The following is a 23,052-nucleotide window of genomic DNA, read 5'->3' as shown; positions in this document are numbered from 1 at the left end:
TTGTAGTTTTTGTGCACCATTGCTGTTAACTTTATCTGAATTTTCTAACCCAGACCTACCTTCAAAAGTAAGCCTGGACTCCTCACCATATGTTGCTCCGACAGTTAAAACCTGAACGGAAGTGTTCTTGGCATTCAGTGAGCAAACACAAGTGGAAGGGCAACAGGGACTACTTGTAACAAGCATTTCCCAGCTACTTGACAGCCACAGACTCCAAAGAACTTGACTGTTACTTTGATGTACTTGGCGCACACACTACAAATTGAATCGCCTCTAGGCATGCCTCTGAAAAGTTGATTCAGACAACAGAACCTAAAGAATAGGCAATAATGGGAAAGTCATAAGAAGGATATCGGAAGGACAACTAAAACAAACCTAAGTGTTCGCTTTAGACGTGTGCGTTGTCTCTAGGCTGGATTTTCAACTATTTGCATGTGAGAGTTGCAATTCTAAGGGCTGAGGTGTTGGACGGAGGTCCTAGACAGTAGAATGTGCTGACCCCCAAAAGCCTATATGGTCTCTGGGGCCTTCTCATGAGGAGTGTGATGGAGGTCACGGTGAAGCAAAAATACTGTTACTTGAAAATTAAGTGCATCATCAATAGCAAATTCTAAGTAAAACCATTTGTGTCCTGTGTTCCACTCATTTGGACATGGATATTTTGTGGTATCTGATGAGCTAGGTGGTTATAAAGTAACGTTTACAAAAGAAGTCAGAAGAATTCCAAAAAATGAAAAAGAAACTCGCAGAGATCCATCAATACCTTGCAAATGGTCAAACTTTTATTGCGCAAGAGTCTACCACAAAAAACAACTTGATTCAAAGCAGAAACATTTCAATTGCTACAGAATGTAGGCAAACAACTAATTTACCTACAAACGAACTGGTGGCTTCTAACTTTCAAGTAGGCCTCCAGTTTATTACAAAAAACGATTGACTCTTGTGGCACCTTTGCCCAGATGTCATATGCTAGGGACAGGCTATCATGTGTGATATCTGAATTGAATGAATTCATGGGATTTAACTTCTACAGCAAATGCTAGCCTTGAGAAGGGTAGCCTTTTGTGTCTACCTCAGTTTTAGTTCGGTTAGGGAGGCAGTAATATGGGAAGCACTGGTGCTGCAAACAGAAATGAATGATGTCGAATTTTCTTTTGCAGCAGAACGTTTATGGCATAAATACCTAAGCGGGGGGGGGGGGGGGGGGAGAGTTAAAAGCTGTGAAGCATGTAATGCAATTAATGGTCTTATCCAGCGAAAAACAGAAAAGGATTACTGGTGCTTTCCCCGTGCCTCACACCTGTATTGCCTCCCTGGGTATTGAGGCTAGCGCTCCCTGCTCATACTAATGGCATATGATGAGAGCCTCATGCTTTCTCACTGTAGCATCTACAGAGGGCTGGAAATAGGGAAATAGTTTTGTAAAAGGGAAGAATGAGAAGGTGTGTAGAAGGGACATGTCATCGGCATTGAGGAAGGAGATATGTCTGTTCTCAAAGTCAACAAATATACCTATCTTCTGTGGTCTGCAAGTCAAAGGCAGAACTCGGGGTGGGTATTCTAAGGTTTCATAGGTCTTTCCTTCCTTGAGCTGCAAAGCATAATTGGTGCCAAATTGTAGGGCGCCCTTACCGCTTAGCAAGGGCTTTGGGACCACCCCCAGAATCCACGCAGAAGACTTCCCCACATCCACCTCCCAGTAGTGTTTCCCCGAGGTGAAGCCTTCAGTTCCCAGTACAGACACCTCTTTGGCAAAGCTCTTCAATGAGTAACAACTTGACTGTAGTTGGCCAATAGTGGGCAGATATTGATCACGGGTTCTGTATTGCAGACTGGTTCTATCTTCTGATAGGACAAGATCATCATGGGCGGTTTCATGGTCCAGAGTCAGCAGTGAAGGAGCTAAGGAAATAAATATACCATGTGAAACAAAGCAGCTTTATAGTCCAAGTCTCAAACTTTTCAGTTAAATTGTGTCATTTCCCTAAATTACCATCCTACTCTTTGTAATGGCAGGGTTATTGTGCTATAACACTTTAATTTGAAGCATTAAAACATGTATATCCTCTGGTTGAGGTGTGCAGTAGGTTCTGAGTTTTCAGAATGACTGTCACCTCCAGCAGTGATGGTATGGGCTTGTGAAAGTTCACAATCTAGACAGATCGTTGGCCCTTAAAAGCAATTTCCAATCACAAGAAGGGTGCCAGACTCATTGCCACCCACTTTAAGTTCCAGTACATAGCTCTGTCCTGTGAACACATTTTCTGATAGAGACTTCTAACGGCTGATTCTTCACCTTACAATATTCCCCAGGTGTCACAATGTATCTAGAAAATCTTGAGATGTACCTGTACGCATCGGTAGGTGGTGTCGTTCAACCCAGCATCTGCTGCATGAGAAGCGATGTTGTGGTGCCTCTATAGACGCCATCCCAGTGCGCTGACATCAGTTCCTTTTGTTCCCCACCAACAGTTCACATCCAGAGAGCTCTTGGGTCAATTTCCGAACAACTTTTTTTTACCTTTTGTCAAAATTTTTGACTCTGCTCCCAAGGTTATGTTCCCTGCAAAACCTTCAGGGTTCAAGCCTTGTGGGGACTGATACAGGCAGATGCGTGTGCCTGATCCCCACTTGGTTTGTCTCTGGTGCCTGGGGACGGGACACAACCCCAAGGCCTGTGTTGAGGAAATTCACAAGTGGGTGATGAAGCTCTCAGAGCTGTTTCTGCGGTTGATCATCTGCAGACTCCTAGACCTCCTCGCCAAAGTCTGGTAAGTCCAAAAAGAAAGAGAAGAAGAAGCTGAAGAACTCTTCGGCTTCACATTTATGACACTCTGCTTCCAGGCCCGCTCCCACATTCGACCTGCGGAGCCAGCACCAGGGTAATGCCCGCCCAACTGAAAGAACTTAATGATATCATGCATGTCACAGTTGAGAGGTGCCCCTGCTGGGTTACCATCAGCAGATTCGCCCTCGATGCCAGCTGGCCCCTCTGGATCTGCCCCCAGATCCAGATCCAGACCGATGGCACAATGGATGCATCCATTCCTTCCAGCCCCATCCACAGGGCTGCTTGGCAATGAGCCAATCATCCGCAACGCCAAACCGGCGCCGCTCAAAATCCATGCCAGCATCGTCCCGTCTTCAACATCCCCTGGACTATCCTCGCCTTGAGCCCTACCTTCCTGAAGGGGGAGATGAGGAGGTGGTGTATGGTCCCCTAGAGGACTGATGATAACAACTGGTATGAGGAGCTGGGTGACGCCTGTGGCCTGGAGACCTCCCCAGATACTGGTATGATTTCCCCTCCAGGCCAGATTTCGGAGGAAGGCGCATCTTTTGCCACAGTGATGCACGGGGCAGAGGTTCTGCATATCCAGCTGCTGGTCGTCAAGGTCAAGACCAATGTCTTGACATAGGTGCTTCAACCTAGGATAGGATTTTCTGAACCCACACCCTCCTTTAATGAAGCCCTCACATGAGGGCTTGGGCAAAATCTTGCACAGAGTTCCTGTGCACCGAAAGATTACCTATCTGCACGGCCCCACCCTGGGAGACCGAATCTTCCTCTCCCTGCATCCCCCCCCTGTGAGCATGGTGGTGCAGGCCTCAACAGTGACCACACCAACAGATAGGGAATTCAAGAGGCTGGACACCTTGGGGAAGCGCATCTTGTCTTCCACCAACCTTGCCCTGCGGTCTCTGAACACCACAAGCGGTTGCACAGCTGCTTCCCATGCTGCCCGAGGAAAGGCCGCACAATCCTCAACCAGGGTTTGGTGGATGGCAGGGATATGGCAAAGTTCGACATCTGGTGCAGACTGGACATCACAGACTCCCTCGTTACTGCCTTGGCTTCCATGCTGGCGTTTCGTCGCCATGCCTGGTTAAGACCAACTGAGTTTTCGGGGCATGTCCAGTCTTCACTGACCGACATGCACTTTGGTGGCTCCTGCCTAGTTAGTGAGAAAATCTGTGCCGCACTAGAGCGTTTTCGCTTGAGCAGGCTCACTGCTAGATCCCTTGGTCTTTTTCTTTCAACTGGGCTGAAACAGCAGTCCTTCCACCCATTACCGCAGACATGGAAAGGAAAACTTTGGGGGTCCACAGTTTCAGCCATACCCAGTCCAACAGCTTGCCCAGCCCTTTCAAGGACAGGGCCATGGAGCCCAAAAAGGATGCGGGAGCCAGTCCCAACATGCTGCCCAGTCCCAGTCCCACACCCCTCCTGCTGTCGCAGCCTCCAAGTCCCTCTAGAGAACCCTCTATTCAGCACAGCCATACTACTGGCGGCAGGATCAGGCATCAGATCATGAAGGAAGGGCACACCCTACCATTTGTGGAAACTTCTCATCCTCTCCCACCATCCAAAGAACAACTGCCACATGACCATCTCTCCTTACTCCGTCAACAAGTGCAGGCTCATTTGGCTAAAGGAGCCATCAAGAGGATGCCTGCACTAGAAGTAGGGTGTGGTTGATAGTCCCACTATTTTCTGGTGCTGAAAAAGGACAGAGACCGCCACACTATTCTAGATCTGCACCATCTTAAAGCGTTCCCAAAAAAAGAGAAATTCTAGAGGCTCACGTTGGCTCAAGTTCTGTCTGCCTTTGATCCTGGAGACTGGATGGTAGCGCTGGTACTGCAGGACGTGTATTTCTACATTCCCGTCCTGCTGGCCACAGGCACTACGTGTGGTTCACGGTGGCCACAAACATTTCCAGTGCTCTCCTTTGGGTTCACCAGTGCATCTTAGGTGTTCACGAAAGCAATGATGGTGGTTGCAGTCTCCCCATTTGTGGATGTTAGGTGTTCCAGTCTTTCCCTACCTCGACAACTGGCTACTGAAGGCAGGCTCGCCCCAGGCAGTCGTCGTCCACCTCCAGACTATGGCAAACCTTCTGCATTCGCAGGGGTTCATTATCAACATGCCAAAGTTGCATCTGACTCCCTCTCAGACACTCCCTTTATCTGAACCATTCTAGACATAGTGCAGTTCCGTTCCCATCCTCTGGAGCAGGGAGTCTGGGATATGCCTATAATTCTGATGTTGCGTCCTCTATCCTGGATATCGGTGAGGCGGACTCTGAGGCTGCAGGGTCCCATGGCCTCCTGCATCCTGCTGGTACAACACTCCAGATGGCAAATGAAGGTTCTGCAGTGGGACCTGAAGTCCCAGGGAGTGCAGCATCTGGGGAATCTTTCTGACCTGGTCCAAATATATGATGGAACTGCAAAAGATCTGCAGTGGGGGCTGGCAAACCGCAATTGGATCAGCAGCAAACCTCTCTCACTTCCACACCCACAGCTCACAGTTGTGACAGATGCATCACTCCTAAGTTAGAACGGCATCTCGGAGAGGTGGAGATCATAGGACTCTTATATCGGTCGGAATCTCAGCTACACAACAATGTGTTGGAGGTATCTGCGTGGCATTGAAAGCCTTCCTTCAATCCAGCAAATGAAGGCTGTCAGGTGTTCACAGACAACACCATCGGCATGTGGTATTGTAACAAACAGGGTGGGTGGGCTTGTGGACCCTGTGCCAGGGGGCTCTGTGCCTTTGAACAACGCTGGAGAGTCAGGATATTTTCCTGGCCGTACAACACCTGGCGGGATCACTGAACGCCATGGCAGACAAACTCAGCCGTTGATGCTTTGTGGATCACAAATGGTGTCTACATCCGGAGGTGGTGCAAGTCTAGTACAAGATTGGGGAGAACCCTGGCTCGGTCTAGTCACCTCCAACAAGAAAGCACATTGTCAGCACTTCTGCACACTAGAGTTTCAGAAGCGGCTCTCGCTCATAGACGCGTACCTCCTAGAGTCAGACTTGGAGCTCCTATACGCCTTTATGCCAATACCTCTCATGCCAGAGTTCTGAAGATCTTGATAACTCTGGTATGAGAGATATTGGCATAAAGGCATACAGGAGCTCCAAGTTTGACTCTAGGAGAAACACGTCTATGAGCGAGAGCCCAAGTCCTCTCGGTGGCTAGGGGCTTTGGGCACAGACAGTATGGTATCCAGAACTTCTGAGCACGAGCAACCTTCCTCCTGTCAAGCTGCCCCTTCAGGAGGATCTCCTGTCACAGCAGCAGGGCAGGTTCTTAAACCAGAACTTGTGCACGCTCCACCTTCATGCATGGAAATTGAGTGGTGACTGTTGAAGGTTTTTGATTGCCCTCCCAAAGTTTATGATGTAATCTTGGCAGCTAGGCGTCCCTCCACCAAAACTGTCTGAGAGGGCCGTTGGGATAAGTTTGTGGCTTGGTGTTCCTCATGCCATGCTGGCCCCCTTTCTGCCTCTTGCAGCTGCTGAATCAACCATCCCAGTTTAAGTCACTCATTGTGACTTGTTTTTTTAAAGTTTTATAACATTTCTTCCTGCCTACCCCCTTTGCGAAGCCCCAGTGGGATCTCAATTTGGTACTTACTTTTCTTATATGTTCTCCCTTTGAGCCCATGCATAGCTGCTCTTTGCAGGTCTTGACCATCAAAACAGTACTTCTGTTGGCCATTACATCGAGCAGTAAGTTAGTGAGTTTCAGGCTTTGTCGGTCCACCCTCCATACCCCAACTTCTTCAATGACAAACTGGTTCTTCAGAAATGTGCCTCTTTCTTTCCGGAAGTACTTTCTACGCTCCACCTCATCCATCCATGGAGAAGGAGGGAATTTATTGTATGGACACTACAAAAAAAGCTGTTATTCTTACATTGATGGAACCGAAGATTGACGGATGAAAAATCAACTTTTTATTGAGTTCACCGGAGTGAAGATGGGCAAGGCTGAGCAGAAAGGAACCATCTCCAGATGGATAGTACTCTGCATACAAATCTGATAAGCACTGTGGAAGAAGCAACCTGCTGAGGATTTGCGGGCTTACTCCACCAGGGCTGAAGGCACCACTGCTGCATTAGTAACTGTCCTGGACATCTGCCTGGCTGCCATGTGGACATACATCCATACATTCACAAAGCACTACTGCTTGAAAAGTCTGGTCCCGCGTGCAGGGCATTTCGCCAGTTCAGTCCTCTAGGACATTTTGGTCTAATACAGTTCCCAGACCCACCTCCTAGGATGTATTGCTTGGGTATCTATTCTAAGCTGAGGAATCTCCGGTTAGAAGTCTCTAGCAGAAGAACAAATTACTTAACTTTCTGATAGAGACTCTATCTAAACCCAGATTCCTCACCGACCCTCCCATCCTCCCCACTCTGTGAACTTGACTCTTGACTTAGAAGATCCTTTTAAACATTGGACACTGGTTAAAAAAAGTACCATTTGTTTTTACATGTCTACGTTTTTACATAGGAACTAGTCACAAAAGAAACAGATGTTAGCACGCCGGGGTGGCGCCTTTATAGGCATCACAATGTCTCTTCTGAGGCAAAGCCGAACACCACCTACCGGCATGCAGAGGTACTGCTCAAGATTTTCCAGATCTAGTCTGACCCCTGGGGAATATCCTAAAGTTAGGAATCTGCATTTATATAGTCTCTACCAGAAAAAGTGCCACTGAAGGTAAGTAGCGTGTTCATCACTTCTGTGAATGAGGCAGGGCAATTTGCTTCTCAATCATGGTAACTTTAATTGAATGCATGAAAACAGAATTACTTGCTCTATGAGCATGCACCCCAGAATATTTTACAGGAGAACATTTTCTGTTGTAAAATATTATGTAATAGAGATGGGAACTGTGCCTCTGCAGGTAACGTCGACATAGCAGTACATGCAAAAATGCCTTTTTGCATTGCTAGCAACCGTGTACTTTTCCTTTTCCGACTAATCTGTACCAAACTGTGCTCAAGTATATGTAAGAAATACCAAGACTCATACTTGACCTCTCACTCCACACCCACATCACACCGCACCTCAGGATGCTTAACTGGTTCCCCATTCACAAGCACAACCAATTTAAACTTCTCACACACACATACAATGTCCTACACAACACAGGACCAGAATATTCGAAGAGCCGCATAAACTTACACCAACCCACCAGACACCTATATTCTCCCTCACTCTCCTTCGCATACATTCCCCGCATCCACAAAAGCAAAACTGGAGGTCACTCATTCTCCTACATTACACCCAAGATATGGAATGACCTCTCTTAACAAATCAGAGTCTCCTTCTAACTTCTTGAGTTCCACAAGAGGCCGAAGACTTGGCTCTTTGTATGAGCACCTTAGGGACCACATAGCTAAACACCAACCCTAGCAACTGGATACTCTTTCGGGCAATTAGTGCGCCTTACAAATCAATTTAACATAACCGGTATGGAATTTTGTAACCTTCTCTACCCCCCACCCCAAAACCCACTGATCAAAAAAACTTTCACCAAAATTTGAAAGCATGAAAAGCAAGGGATGACCGTGTTTTTTTGTTTTCTGAATAATAGATCAGAGGGCTCATTGGTGATTTCTTGTTTGCGGAATAATAGAAATCTTTTTGAAAAAACTAATAATGTTGCTCTTCAATATATACTGGATATATATATTCACTGAAAAAACCATAGGTTTCAGGGACGTTATAGTTAGAAATTAGCATTTAAAAAACCTTAGAAATTCACTGAAAAAACCACAGGTGTCAGGGATGTTATAGTTAGTTGGAAATTTCAGTCATAGCAAACCAGAGAAATTCGGCTGGTATAGTTGGTTGAGGTAACTATAACTTGCGCCCCCGCAATGCACTGCTGATGTCGTCACATATTATATCACTCATGACATGGTCAGTGACATCACTGATGACGTAACTGATGACATCTCAAATGACATCACTCATGACATCATGCAGTGACTGAGTGTTTCTAAAAAGTTTAAATGTGTTATATATATATAGTCACTGAAAAAACCATAGGTTTCAGGCACGTTATAGTTAGGAATTAGCATTTAAAAAACCTTAGAAATTCACTGAAAAAAGCATAGGTTTCAGGGGCGTTATAGTTAGCTGGACTTTTCACTCGTACAAAACCATTGAAATTCCCCCGTTATAGTTAGTTCAGCTAACTATAACTCGTGCCCCCGCAGTGCACTGCTGATGACGTCACATATTACATCACTCATGACATCACTCATGACATCACTCATGACATCACTCATGACATCATCCAGTGAATGTGTATTGTTCTGAAAATTACATATGTTTTATGTATGTATATCTCAAGGTCGATGGAAGAATAAATGCGTATATAAGTGTCTAAATGGATGATTTGTTTTTGAAAAAATGATTGTATAACTGACTGATTAAGTGTATCCTAGTGAATACATGGCTTAGTGAGTAATGTTTAAATATGTAAATATCTGTATCAGTCTCTCACTTTGTGTATAAGTGGCTGCATGGGTTGGTGAGTAGCTACATGAGTGTCTATATAGGTTATTAGTTGTTTTTTTGAGTATCAGTATGAGTGTCTGAGTGTCTATGGTTTGGTGGGGGTATTATGTAGTGCATAGGTGCATGAATGAGTGACTCACTGTTTGTATGTGTTGAAGACAGCATGTGTGCAGGACTGTATGGGTGGATGAGTGTGTGCATGGGTGTGTTAGTGAGTGAATGTCTCAGTAGTGTCTTTATGAGTAACTACATATGTTTTAAACTAGTATATGTGATTATTGGTGTATATAAGGGAGTATATGTGAGAGTGAGAGATTGAAAGAGTTCCTGTATGAATAAGTATGTGTTTCTATAAGTAATTGTTTAAAAGACTAAGTATGTGTAAGTTTCTGTAGAAGTAAGTGTGGTGGTGTGTGTATAACTGTATATGCAAGTAAATGGATGTTTGATTCTTTATTAGCATGAGTGACTATGTGTGTGAGTAACTCTATGGATGAGTGGCATTGTGTAACAGGATGTATAGGTGTATGAGTACATATGATGAGTGAGTACATGTATGAGTGACTGTATAGGACTGTTGGTGAATGAGTGGATGTGTATGTGGATCTTAGAATTACTGAATAGGTTGTTGTAACTGGTATTGGTATGTCCATTGTTTTGAACATTGTAGTTTCTATTTTTGAATGTGTGTATCAAAGGTTATATTAGGGGGAGTGGAGGTCTGCCACTCGATCACAAGGATGATGATGTCATCAGTGATGTCATTTGAGATGTCATCAGTGATGTCATGAGTGATGTCACTGACCATGTCATGAGTGATGTAATATGTGACATCATCAGCAGTGCATTGCGGGTGCGCGAGTTATAGTTAGCTGAACTAACTATAACGGGGGAATTTCAATGGGTTTGTACGAGTGAAAGGTCCAGCTAACTATAACGCCCCTGAAACCTATGCTTTTTTCAGTGAATTTCTAAGGTTTTTTAAATGCTAATTCCTAACTATAACGTGCCTGAAACCTATGGTTTTTTCAGTGAATTTCAAAGGTTTTTTAAATGCTAATTTCTAACTATGCCTACAGAGATAGGACATGTGAAGAAAGAAGAAAGAACACACACAAAGGAAAAAAAGAAATGCAGAAAGAAGCAACAGAAGTCCTCAAAGGCGAAGAAAAGTGCAGGAAGAAGGATAACCTGCAGAAAGAACAAACAGAAGAGCAGAAAGAAGCCTTGTTGCAAAATCATCCTGTACCCTCAACTTTTTCAGACGGATACTGGTGGTAACTAAGTCTGACTAACCAGTCCTAGAGCCAGTGCTATGTTAAAAGACACTCAGAATACAGTGAAAACACCTACATACACCTGGATACACTGCGTTGGAGTCCCCCTGTGATTAGCATGACCTCCTCTGTAAGCCCCTAGTATATAATAGGGCAGGGGATTAAAACTACCTCTTAAAACGCGCCACAGGGCATGTTTGCACACGTCACCTCAGGCTCCATCCCCTCCCATCCCCACTGTGTAAACACGCCCTGTGGCCGTTTTAAGTTGGGAGATTAAGTCCCCTTGAATCCTGAGGGTCCCTAGGGTTCAACTAGACCACTAGGTACCTCCAGTAAGTGCCACAAAGCTGCGTTGCAGAGAGTTGTAAAAAGGGGCACGGCCTAGACCACTTCTCTGCAACGCAGCGCAGTGGCGCTTACTGGAAGCACCTGGTGGGCTAGTTGGCGCCCAGGGTCCCTCAGGATTGAAGGGGAATTATTTCCCCAACTTAAAACGCGCCACAGGGCGTGTTTGCACACGTTAACTCAGGCCCCGTCCCCTCCCATCCCCACTGTGTAAACACGCCCTGTGGCAGTTTTTTAAGTTGGGAGATTAAGTCCCCTTGAATCCTGAGGGTCCCTAGGGGCAAAAAAGCTCACTAGGTACGTCCAGTAAGCGCCATCGCAGAGAGGTGTAAAAAGGGGCACGGCCTGCACCACCTCTCTGCAACGCAGAGCAGTGGCGCTTACTGAAAGCACCTGGTGGGCTAGTTGGCCCCCAGGGTCCCTGAGGATTGAAAGGGAATTATTTCCCCAACTTAAAACGCGTCACAGGGCGTGTTTGCACACGTCACCTCAGGCCCCGTCCCCTCCCTTCACCACTGTGTAAACGTGCCCTGTGGCCGTTCTAAGTTGAGAGATTAAGTCCCCTTGAATCCTAAGGGTCCCTAGGGTCAAACTAGCCCACTAGGTACCTCCAGTAAGCGCCACAGAGCTGCGTTGCATAGAGGTGTATAAAGGGGTGTGGCCTCAGAACACCTGTCAGCAACGCAGCTCCCTGGCGCATACTGGAGATACCTGTTGGGCTAGTTGGCCCTCAGGGACCCTCAGTATTGAAGGGGAATTAATTACCCAACTTACAACTGGCCAGGGGGCACGTTTGTAGAGTGCTGCAAGGAGGGGGCGTGGCCTCCGGCGCGATGCTGGTCTCTTATTTATTTTTATTTTTTAAGAAGGAGGGCTGTGTGGCCCCCCTTCTTTTTCTGAATTATTGGCCCTGGGGACCCCATCCCCCAGGGCCTGCACCCTAATGTTTTTTGTTGAAAAAAATTAATTTGGCCCTCCCAAGGCCTTAATCAGCCCCGGGGACCCCAACCCCCGGGTAATGACCTTTTTTTTTTTTGTTTTTACTCTTTAGGAGGGGGGATGCGTTGCCCCCCTCCTCAGGCCACTTTTGGCCCCAGGGACCCCATCCCCCGGGCCGGCCTTTGTTTTTTTATTTTTTTAAAAAATATATATATTTATAGAAACACCTAGGACATGCTGGACAAACTGTATGTACCTATCATCATGACGATTTGCGTGATATTCATTAAAAGGCGACTATGCATACAATGTATCCATGTGGAATGTATTTACACCGCTAGTGAAGCTCTGACGTGTCTGACGCCCTACCGTGCCTAATCCCGGTGCCCTCGCCGGTGGGTACTCTCCAAGTACACCCCCTTGTCGTTTATTTATACAAACTTGGGTAGCTATTGACGGGCACATTTAATACACACGCACACCAAGCCATTCAAAGGGGATTCGACAAAAATTCGATCAAACTATGCAAGAAACCCGCCTCACGGTTAATAAAACACACATCCACCGCCGGATGTGTAATTCTTTTTATTTTACTCTTTGGAAAGGAGACGAACCTCACTTGAGAGTCACAGCGTGCTCCTGGCTGAGCCCAATGCTGTGTTACACCCACCAGTGCCCGCCGAGTGCCACATACCTCTGTGTTGTATTCCACCAGCTAGTGCGTATGCTATGACACTCTCTAGCCCATGTGCACTGTAACACCACCCCGTGAATATGTCATGCCACACTTGCCTTCGCACGGGTTATACTGCCCCATCTAATGTGCCTTCCTCGATGCCTATGTTATAACGCACAGCGCTATGCCATACATATTACAATCTGGGATCCATATCTTTGTCACAGTGCATATGCAACGTTACACTCCCCAGCACATATTTTATATTACAACTTTAGAGACTAGTTAGGTTACACAACACTGCCCTGTGCATATTACACTCAAAGGCGCCTATCGCATAGCACGCGCTAGTGCCTGTGCTATCTCGCGCTCTCCAATGAATCTGTCATTGCGCACAATGTATTGCATATTATCTTTCACGCCCCGGTTCATCTTATATCACACTTTTTGGTGCATAGTTTATACCATATACTATATCTAGTTTTCATTTTCAATCGTGCTCTCAGGACTATGTTCTATATAACTCTGCGTCCACCTACCCTTTTCACGGGCATTACATTTTTTTCGATGGGGGCTGGAGGGTCAGGGGGTGGTTCTGCCAAGTGAGCCCGGAGTCACAGTCACAAACGTCCTCTTCTTCCTGAATAAAAGTGAGATTATGCTGCATACTTGTTCATATTTTAAGTAGTTCGCACAGACACACATTTTAAAAACAATAAAGTTCCTAATACCCACCTTCTCTGAACAGTTAGCTTGCTGCCCCATCCACCTCCTACCTATCCTCTGTTGTCTGAATCCATGGACTAGCCTCCTCCCTCCTGCCATGCATTGTCTGATGTGCTGCCACTGCCCTCCATTTAGCATGATGTACCAGTCCACTCCTCCTGCCCTCCATTGCCCAATTCTATGGCCCATCATTGACCTCCTGCTTAGCCTCCGTGCTTAGCTTGCTGCCCCTATTCTCCTTCCCCCTGCCCGCCGATGTCTTTGTGCATGCCCCTGCTCCATCCTTTTTGCCCACCATGTTCCATAGACCTGCCACTCCTAGTGTTCTGTTGAGCTGCCACTCCTCTCCCACCTGCTTAGCATTGTCAGATGACTGTAACCTGTCCCTGCCACCTCCACCCTGCCTGTCCACATGCCATGCCCCTATCCCCTTTCTCCTGTCCACCATGGTCCATTTTACTGCCACACCCTTCTGCCCTCCCTGGTCTGTTGTGCTGCAACTGCTCCTCCTGCCTGCCCCGCACGGTCTGTTGTGAGGCCCCTTCCCCTGAACTCTCTTGTCTGTGCCCAGGTCCTGACCCTCCCTTCTATCCTCCATGGTCCTTTGTGCATGCCCCTGCACCCTCCTTCTTGCCCATCATAGCCATTGTGCTGCCACTAACCCTCCCGCTTGCCATACATGGTCTTCTGTGCTGCCACGGCCCCTCCCACCTTCCCTGTGTGGTCAGCTAGCTGCCCCTGACCCCCTCCCATCTTCCCTCCATGGTCTGTGTGTATGCCATCATAGTCTCACTGTTGCTAGCCATGGTGTGTCTTGTTTCTAGTGCCCATCCTGCCTGACCTCCATGGTCATCTTGCTGCTCCTGCCCTGCCCCCTTGCCCCCAGCCCTATATTTCCATGTGCAGAACCCTATTTCCTCCCTCCTGGCTTGTCTGTTCCATTGTAATGCCCCTGATCCGTTCCTCCTGCCCTTTATGGTCTGTTATGCTGCAGCATCCTCTCCTGTCTGTACATTATGGTCAGCTAGCTACCATTGCCTCTTTCCCCTCTGTTCTCTGTTGTCCATGTGCATGGTTCTGTCCCCTCCCTATTGCTTTCTATGGATTGTTGTGCTGCACTCCCGTCCCGCATGCCCTCTGTGGTGTATTGTGCTGCTGCAAACCCTGATGCCTGCCCTGAAGGGTCAGTTTGGTGCACCTCTCCATGTCCCTCCTGTCCTCTGTTATCCGAGTCCATATCCCTACCCCAATTCCTCCTGCCTACCATGATCCAATGTACCATACTTGCAAACATTTTGAACTTGGTAGGAGGGAGATTTTGAAAAAAAACTGGGGTATTGATTTTCCCCTTTGAGTTACATTGAAAAAGAGGAGATTGTAGACCGGAGACAGATCAAATAAAGCCCATTTGAGCTTAAAAACATTGGACGTTTCCAGACTGAAACGGGTCTGCTGGCATGTATGGTTGTACTACCACTGCCTCTTCCTTCTGCCCACAATGGTCTATTATATTGCCACAGCCTCTCTTGCCAGTCCTGTATTGTTGGTTTGTTGCCCCTGCCCCCCTTTCCACTGCCCTCCATAGTCTGCTGTGCTGCCACTGCCCTTCCTGCCTGCCCAGTGTGGTCAAATTGTTGCTTCTGCACTCTCCTACCTGCCTTCAATTTTCAGAGTCCGTGCCCCTGGCCTCTGCCTCTCAACAGTATCCCAACAACTAGATTGCTACCATTCTATATTTATTACAAAAGTGTGGAACGCCTGACGTCATCTTGACGTAATCAAAACTGTAATACCTAGAGCATTTCCTTTAGAAATTACATATATGAGAGGGTCTTATTTGCATCAAAATTATGGTTAGTGCTCTAAAAAACGAAAATGTGGACATATTTTCTGAGTTTTCAAATAGCGACAAAGAACTTTTAAATTAATTGTAATCTTTATGTTTTTTTATCCAGTTGACCACTTGATTAAATGTTGCACCTAGGGGAGAGGATGTGGTGTTACTTCCAGAGCTGCAGACTTTGCAACTGGAGAACCAGGTTGGAGTTTCTGCTTCAGCTCAACATTCTGTGATTCTGGTCAAATCACTTAATCTCCCCATGTCTACAACCAAAATGAATTTGATCTTGTGTGATGTAACCAATGCTCATGTAAAGCACTCCAATACCTGACAAGTCTGCACTATATAAAACTGCAAATACACAAAAAAAAGTGTTTTGCACACTTCTGTCATTGGGCTACATGTGGGCTACATCTGGGTGATATTTGTGCTGCATTTGGGCTCTTTAGTCTCTGGTGGCCATCTTGGGAGATTTATTTACTGCAGTCTCCTCAGTAGGAAATACTTTCAGTTTTTTACTTTGGTTCCATCAAGAAGGCATTCAGATGTGTCACACATTTGCCATAAATTCTGAATGTTAGCACTCTAGTTGCTCATTAGATCACTGTAGTAAAGCTACTGCTCACCAGGGAAGTCTGCTGCTGGTATTCAAAGTGCATATTTCAGTCTGCATGTCAGAATTTTTTTATGAAATAGAAGAGGATTTGAGAAGTCAAAATGAGCCCTAATTTTTCTTTCTGCAGCACTAATCATAATTTCTATGGCAAAATGAACCCCCTCATTTTGTTCCTTTGTAAATTAAATGTTTTAAGTGTTACCACTTTATTCCAATCAAGATGGCTTCAGGTGTGCCATACTTTTGTCATAAGTAAGACTGTTAACGCTCTAGTTGTTCTTTAGAACACTCTGGAAAGCTGCAGTAGAACACAAAGGAATCAACTGATAGTCTCTGCCGTTGTTGGATGTACATGTTTTACTGAGAATGTCAGACTTCATTCTCACGACTGAGAAAGATAATGTGAATTTACAGAAAATATGCTCTCAGTTTAGCTTATAGATCACCTTCCAAACCTCTGTGGGAAAAGCATGAGAAAATAGTTTTCTCTCAAACATGATTCATGATATCCCAGCAGAAGGCTTTTTCCCATGGTAAAATCACCTTAGAACACACCACAATGCCTAAAATGAGTATGGTACCATCAACAAATGATTTATAATGTAACTAAAGTCTTAAAACCTTCTATTAACTGCAATGCTTTTTAATGAGGTGCTATCATGTATTTTGGTCCCAAGATGGCTGCCAACACTTCTTGGATGAAGTGCTGACAGCCAATCAGATCTCACAATGAGATGTGTGGTTAGGCTCCGCCCAGATATATCTATCTTTTTAACTCTAATTTTCTCAGGAACTACTGAACGGATTTACACCATTTAATCAAAAGGCACAAGTCTGAACTGAGGACTACCTCTTTGCCAAATTTGGTGTAATTCCGTTGAGCAGTTCGGGCTGTAGCTGCGTCAACAAGTCCTATGGGAAAATGCATGAGGAAAACGGGTTTTGGGACCCCCTTTTTTCTCGGCCCCCGCTTGACGAATCACCGTGAAAGTTTCAGGATAGGAGCGGACCGGAGCTGGCCAAAAGTTTGGAAAATTTCGCGAAGGTTCGTCAATCGACGACAACGTTATTCCAAATAGAATGTTGCGGATTTCCTATGGAAAATAGGTCCTAACTATAACTACCTACTGGTGACTGCCAGTAGGTAATATATATATATATATATATATATATATATATATATATTCACTGAAAAAAACACAGGTTTCAGGGACGTTCTAGTTAGTTGGACATTTCACTCGTACAAAACCAGAGAAATTCGGCGGTTATAGTTAGTTCAGCTAACTATAACTTGCTCCCGCAATGCACTGCTGATGATGTCACATATTACATCATTCATGACATGGTCAGTGACATCACTGATGACATCACTGATGACATCTCAAATGACATCACTGATGACATCATCTAGTGACTGTGTGTTTCTGTAATGTTTAAATATGTTTTATATATATGCCAAGGAGTATTGAAGAATGAGTGTCTGGATGGATGATTTAGTAGGTGCGTGACTGACTGTATAAGTGAGTGACTAAATGTGTCTTACTGAATGCATGGGTTAGTGACTGATACAGACATTCACACAGTTTAGTTTGTCAGTTGGTGTGTGTAAGCGGTTGTATGGGTTGGTGAGTAGCTAAATGAGGATCTATATGGGTTATTGATTGGTTGTCTGAGTATCTGTATGGGTGCCTGAGTGTCTGTGTGGGGGGTGTGACTCTGTGCATAGATGTATGAGTGGATGGTTCACTGGGTGTATGGGTTCAAGAGTGCATCTGTGAAGGGCTGTATGCGTGGGCGAGTGCGTGTATATGGGTGTGTTAGTGAGTGAATGGATGCCTCAGTGGTACATGTGTGAGAAACTGCATATGTGAAAGGCAGTATATGTGAGTGTTGGAGTGTATAAATGACTATATGTGAGAGTGAGTGATTGTGAGAGTGGTTGTATGGATCAGTGTGTACTTGTATTAGTTATTGTATAAGAGTGTAAGTATGTGTTAGTATATGTTTGAATAAGTGAGGTGGTGTGTGTATAACTTCATAGGTGAGTAAATGGGAGTGTGATTGATTCTTTGCATGACTCACTAAGTGTGTGAGAAACTCTATGGATGAGTGGCGCTGTGGGAGTGTCTATAGATATGTGAGTGCATATGATAATGCCATATTGATGGTTGAATGCATGTATCAGTGACTGTACGGGTGAATGAGTGGATGTGTGTGTAGACCTAGGAATTAGTGAGTGGGTATGTACTAACTGGTATAGGTGTGTCTATGGTTTCGAAAATGGTAGTCTGTATTTTAGAGTGGGTGTATCAAAGGTTATATTAGGGTATGAGGAGGTGCATCAGATTATCACGTGGATGATGTCATCAGTGATGTCATTTGAGATGTCATAAGTGATGTCAATGACCATGTCATGAATGATGTAATATGTGACGTCATCAGCAGTGCATTGCAGGGGCGCAAGTTATAGTTAGCTGAACTAACTATAACGGCCGAATTTATCTGGTTTTGTACTAGTGAAATGCCCAACTAACTATAATGTCCTTGAAACCTGTGTTTTTTTCAGTGAATTTCTAAGGTTTTTTTAAATGCTAATTTGTAACTATAACGTCCCTGAAACCTATGTTTTTTTCAGTGAATTTAAAAGGTTTTTTAAATGCTAATCTCTAACTATGCCTACAAAGGTAGGACATGTGAAGAAAGAAGAAGAAAAGCGCAAAACAAGCAAGACAAATGCAGAAAGAGGCAACAGAAGTCCAGAAAGATGAAGAAAAGTGCAGGAAGAAGCAAGAGATGTGCTGAAAAAAACCAAGAGAGGAGCAGAAAGTCCTCCTGTGTCCCCAACATTTTGCTGACAGGTACTGGTGGTAACCGACTGACTAACCAGGCCTAGAGCCAGTGCTATGCTAAAAGACACTTAGAATACAGTGAAAACACCTACACACACTAGGGAACACTATGCGTTGGGGTACCCCTGTGATTAGCATGACCTCCTCTGTATTTGCCATGAGTTAGTGCTTGGGTCATTGCATGAGTACATGGGTACTGACTGGATGATTAGAGTACTGCAAGGAGAGTGCATGGTGAATTTATAAGTGCTTGTGTTTTGACACAGCGATTAGATAAGGACATGGAACTGGCTGGGTGATTGGAGGAGTGCATAGGTAGTGACAAGGAGATGGCTGGACTGCACCAGTAGTGCTCAGGGGATTGTAGCAGTGCATGTGTTAGTGCCTGGGTCATTGCATAAGTACATGGGTACTGACTGGATGATTTACTGCAAGGAGAGTGCATGGTGAATTTATAAGTGCTTGGTTTTTGGCAGAGTAATTAGATAAGGACGTGTAACTGGCTGGGTGATTGGAGGAGTGCATGGGTAGTGACTGGATGATTAAAGTACTGCAAGGAGAGTGCATGGTGAATTTATAAGTGCTTGTGTTTTGGCAGAGTGATTGGATAAGTACATGGTGCTGGCTGGGTGATTGGAGGAGTGCATGGGTAGTGACAAGGAGATGGCTGGACTGCACCAGTAGTGCTAAGGGAATTGTAGCAGTGCATGTGTTGGTGCCTGGGCCATTGCATGAGTACATGGGTAGTGACTGGATGATTATAGTACTGCAAGGAGAGTGCATGGTGAATTTATAAGTGCTTGGGTTTTGGCTGAGTGATTGGATAAGTGCACACATGTCACATCAGGGCCGTCCCCTCCCTTCACCACTGTGCAAAGGAGCCCCCTGGCGGGTTTTAAGTTGGGGTATTAATTCCCCTTGAATCCTAAGGGTCCCTGGGGGCCAACTAGCCCACCAGGTACCTCCAGTAAGCGCCACAGAGCTGCGTTGAAGAGAGGTGGTCCAAGGCCCTTTTTTACACCTCTCTGCCCCCTCGTATCATCCTAGAGGCAGGACCCTTGATGGCAGTTTGACTACAGGGCTACCCCCATGTGTGGTGAGGCCCCACGAGGAGTTTAACCTCTCCCAAAATGGGATGGAGTGAATATACGAGACACACTAGTCCAAGGTAAATAAGGAGCAGCTACCTGCCCTTATATAAAGTAGAATAGGGAAATTCACTTCTACTACTGATTCCAGGGGGCATCCAGTCCCACCCTGAAGAAAGTCCAGCACCCTTATGGGGCTAATACGGACTGAAACATGTTGGCTATAGGGTCCTAGGACCATGATATCCCTACCGACCCAATTTCAATTTTTTATTATCCCTGACAGATCCAAGAATAAAGGGAAACTGGGATCTGTTGGTGGGTTTTTAATCTTTATCCCATCCCCCTGGCCAAAAACATCTCCTTAAGTGCTACCTGAAAGATGGTCGAGCCCACCCTGACTTCTAGGCGCCAGGGTGTCCCGATGATGAAGCATGACACCACTAGCTAGGGTGTGTGAGGGGAATATAAAACAAAAGGACGTGCCTCCTTTCCCACTCAATAGTGGCGTTCCAGCAGTGGCTTCGCATAGGGTTCTTCACTTAATGAAAGTTCAGGGTTTGTTCCAGCCGATCTGACCAGGTACTAGTGATTAGGGAATCAGGGGAGTACTTTTTTGTGAAACAGTGTTACAACACGGGAGGGTGCACTCCCCTCTTTAGTTCCTCTCGGCCCCTCACTAAGCCAGGAATATTTCACGCTTACTTTGTGTATTATGTTTTACATGTCCTGGTCATGAAAAAGTTCTAACGTTGTTTTTCACTACTGTAAGAGCCTATATCTCCGATTGACTAAAATGGGGTTACGTTATTACCTTTAATAAGAGATACCTTTTGAGCTAGAAATATGCTGTTTAGACTCAAATTAATTAAAATTTAAAATCCTCTTAAATAATAAAGTCCCCAAGAGGGCCCTCCCTAGAGATCCTCCTGTGAAAGAAGGCAAAATCCTCAGGATTTGGGCTCTTTGTGACTGCAAACAGGTCAGTTCACACACCGAGACTCAGCCTCCTGCAACAAAAGCCAACATGAAGATCTGGTGAACCAGACTCCTGGCACTACAGGGATTGCAAGCAACGACTGGCAATGCGATATCTGCACTTCAAGCCACAGCAACAACAGCCCATTGTGACCACCAACGCAAAGCTCCAGCAACAAATGTCTGTGTTGCTCGACCGGCTATTTGTTTCTCAAAGACAACAGCCCGAGACGCCTAGCTTGTTCTTCGCGCTCGACAGTGATGACCATCCATGACGCACTACCTGCACGTTGCAGCTTCCTCCAATATGAATAGAACTCTTTGCACCCATACAGATACTCAGACAACCAATCAATAACCCATATAGACACTCATGTAGCTATTCACAAACCCATGCAGCCGCTCACACACCAACAGACAGACGGATACAGACATTCACACAGTTTAGTCACTAACCCATGCATTCAGTAAGATATGTTTAATCACTCACTTATAGAGTCAGTCACGCACCTACTAAATCATCCATTCAGACACTTATACACCTATTCATTCTTCAATACGCCTTTCCCTATATATATTAAACATATTTAAACTTTACAGAAACACACAGTCACTGGATGATGTCATCAGTGATGTCATTTGAGATGTCATCAGTGATGTCATCAGTGATGTCACTGACCATGTCAAGAGTGAGGTAATATGTGACGTCATCAGCAGTACATTGCGGGGGCGCGAGTTATAGTTAGCGGAACTAACTATAACGGGGCAATTTCTCTGTTTTTGTATGAGTGAAATGTCCAACTAACTATAACTTTCCCTAAAACCTATGGTTTTTTCAGTGAATTTCTAAGGTTTTTTTAAATGCTAATTTCTAACTATAACGTGCCTGAAACCTATGGTTTTTGCAGTGACTTTCAAAGGTTTTTTAAATGCTATTTTCTAACTATGCCTACAGAGGTAGGACATGTGATGAAAGAAGAAACAACGCACAGAAAGAAAAAAAAAATGCAGAAAGAAGCAACAGAAGTCCACAAAGACGAAGAAAAGTGCAGGAAGAAGAAGAGATGTGCAGAAAGAACCAACAGGGGAGCACAACTTTTTCAGATGGGTACTGGTGGAAACTGACTCTGACTAACCAGGCCTAGAGCCAGCGCTATTCTAAAAGACACTTATAATACAGTGAAAACACCTACATACTCTAGGGAACACTATGCGTTGGGGAACTCCTGTGATTAGCATGACTTCCTCTGTAAGACACTAGTACATAATAAGGCAGGGGGATTAAAACTACCTCTTAAAACTTGCCATGGGGCGCGTTTGCACACTGGTGAAGGAAGGGGGAGGACAGAGGTTACATGTGTGCAAACACGCCCTGTGGCCGTTTTAAGTTGGGGGATAAAGTCCCCTTGAATCCCGACGGTCCCTGGGGTCTAACTAGCCCACCAGGTACCTCCAGTAAGCGCCACAGAACTGCGTTGCAGAGAGGTGTAAAAAGGGGCGTGGCCTCTGAACACCTCTCTGCAAAGCAGCTCCCTGGCGCATACTGGAGGTTTCTGGTGGGCTAGTTGGCCCCCAGTATTCAATGGGAATTATTTCCCCATCTTACAACGCGCCAGGGGGTGCGTTTGCAGAGTGCTACAGGGAGGGGGCAGGGCCTCCGGCGCGATGCTGGTCTTTTTTAATGTATTTTTTTAAGAAGGTGGGCTGTGTCGCCCCCCTTCCTTTCCTATTGTATTGGCTCTGGGGACCCCATTCCCCAGGGCCTGACCCCAATTTTTTTTTATTTGAAAAAATTGGAAGGGGGCTGCGTGGCCCCCCTCCCGAGGCCATATTCCGGCCCGGGGACCCCATCCCCCAGGGCATGGCCAGTTTTTTTTTATTATTATTATTCAAGGGGGGGCTGCATGGCCCCCCTCCTCCTGCCATTTGTGGCCCCGGGGATCCCATCCCCCGGGGCCGGCCTTTACTTTTTTTTTTTTTAAAGGGGAGGGGGACCGCGTGGCCCCCTTCCCGGGCCACTTATGGCCCCGGGGACTCATCCCCCGGTGCCTGGCCTCTTGTTGGGGACCGTGGTGGGGTCCCCAATTCCCCCATGGTCCCGCCCTCTCCCCGCCTCCTGTGGAAGCCGGCATTGCTTTTTCACACAGGGAGCTGCTAAGATGCAGCTCCCCGTGTGGAAAAGTAATGTGGTTTGGATTTTGAAAGCGAGAGCATGTTTCCTGCTCTCGCTTTCAAAACACAAACCAGAGTTTGCAATGACAGGGCGGGAGCCGCGAGGCTCCCGCCATGTCATTGCATAACAGCAGTGTCCCGGGGGTGGGCACCCCGGGACACTGCAGGAGACAGCCCTGGGGGGTGGCGGTCACCAGGGCCTTCA

The 23,052-nt window shown here is 45.9% G+C and overlaps 1 protein-coding gene across 3 annotated transcripts in view; it reads right to left on the bottom strand.

The window, feature by feature from the left end:
• Window positions 1-760: 760 nt before the first annotated feature.
• LOC146811615 (zinc-binding protein A33-like) overlaps window positions 761-23,052 on the bottom strand; it is a 234,887-nt gene continuing 212,595 nt past the window's right edge. For all 3 annotated transcript variants that reach the window (XM_085614513.1, XM_085614515.1, XM_085614514.1), the window contains exon 7: window positions 761-1,902. In XM_085614513.1, coding sequence (XP_085470639.1) covers window positions 1,346-1,902 — 557 coding nt within the window. In that variant the 3' untranslated portion in view covers window positions 761-1,345. The remainder of the gene's footprint in view (window positions 1,903-23,052) is intronic.

This window comes from Triturus cristatus, chromosome 7, assembly GCF_964204655.1.
Source record: "Triturus cristatus chromosome 7, aTriCri1.1, whole genome shotgun sequence".
Taxonomy (NCBI): Eukaryota; Metazoa; Chordata; class Amphibia; order Caudata; family Salamandridae; genus Triturus; species Triturus cristatus.
Note: the sequence above shows the minus strand (reverse complement) of the source record. Positions and strands in the feature narration are given on the sequence as shown.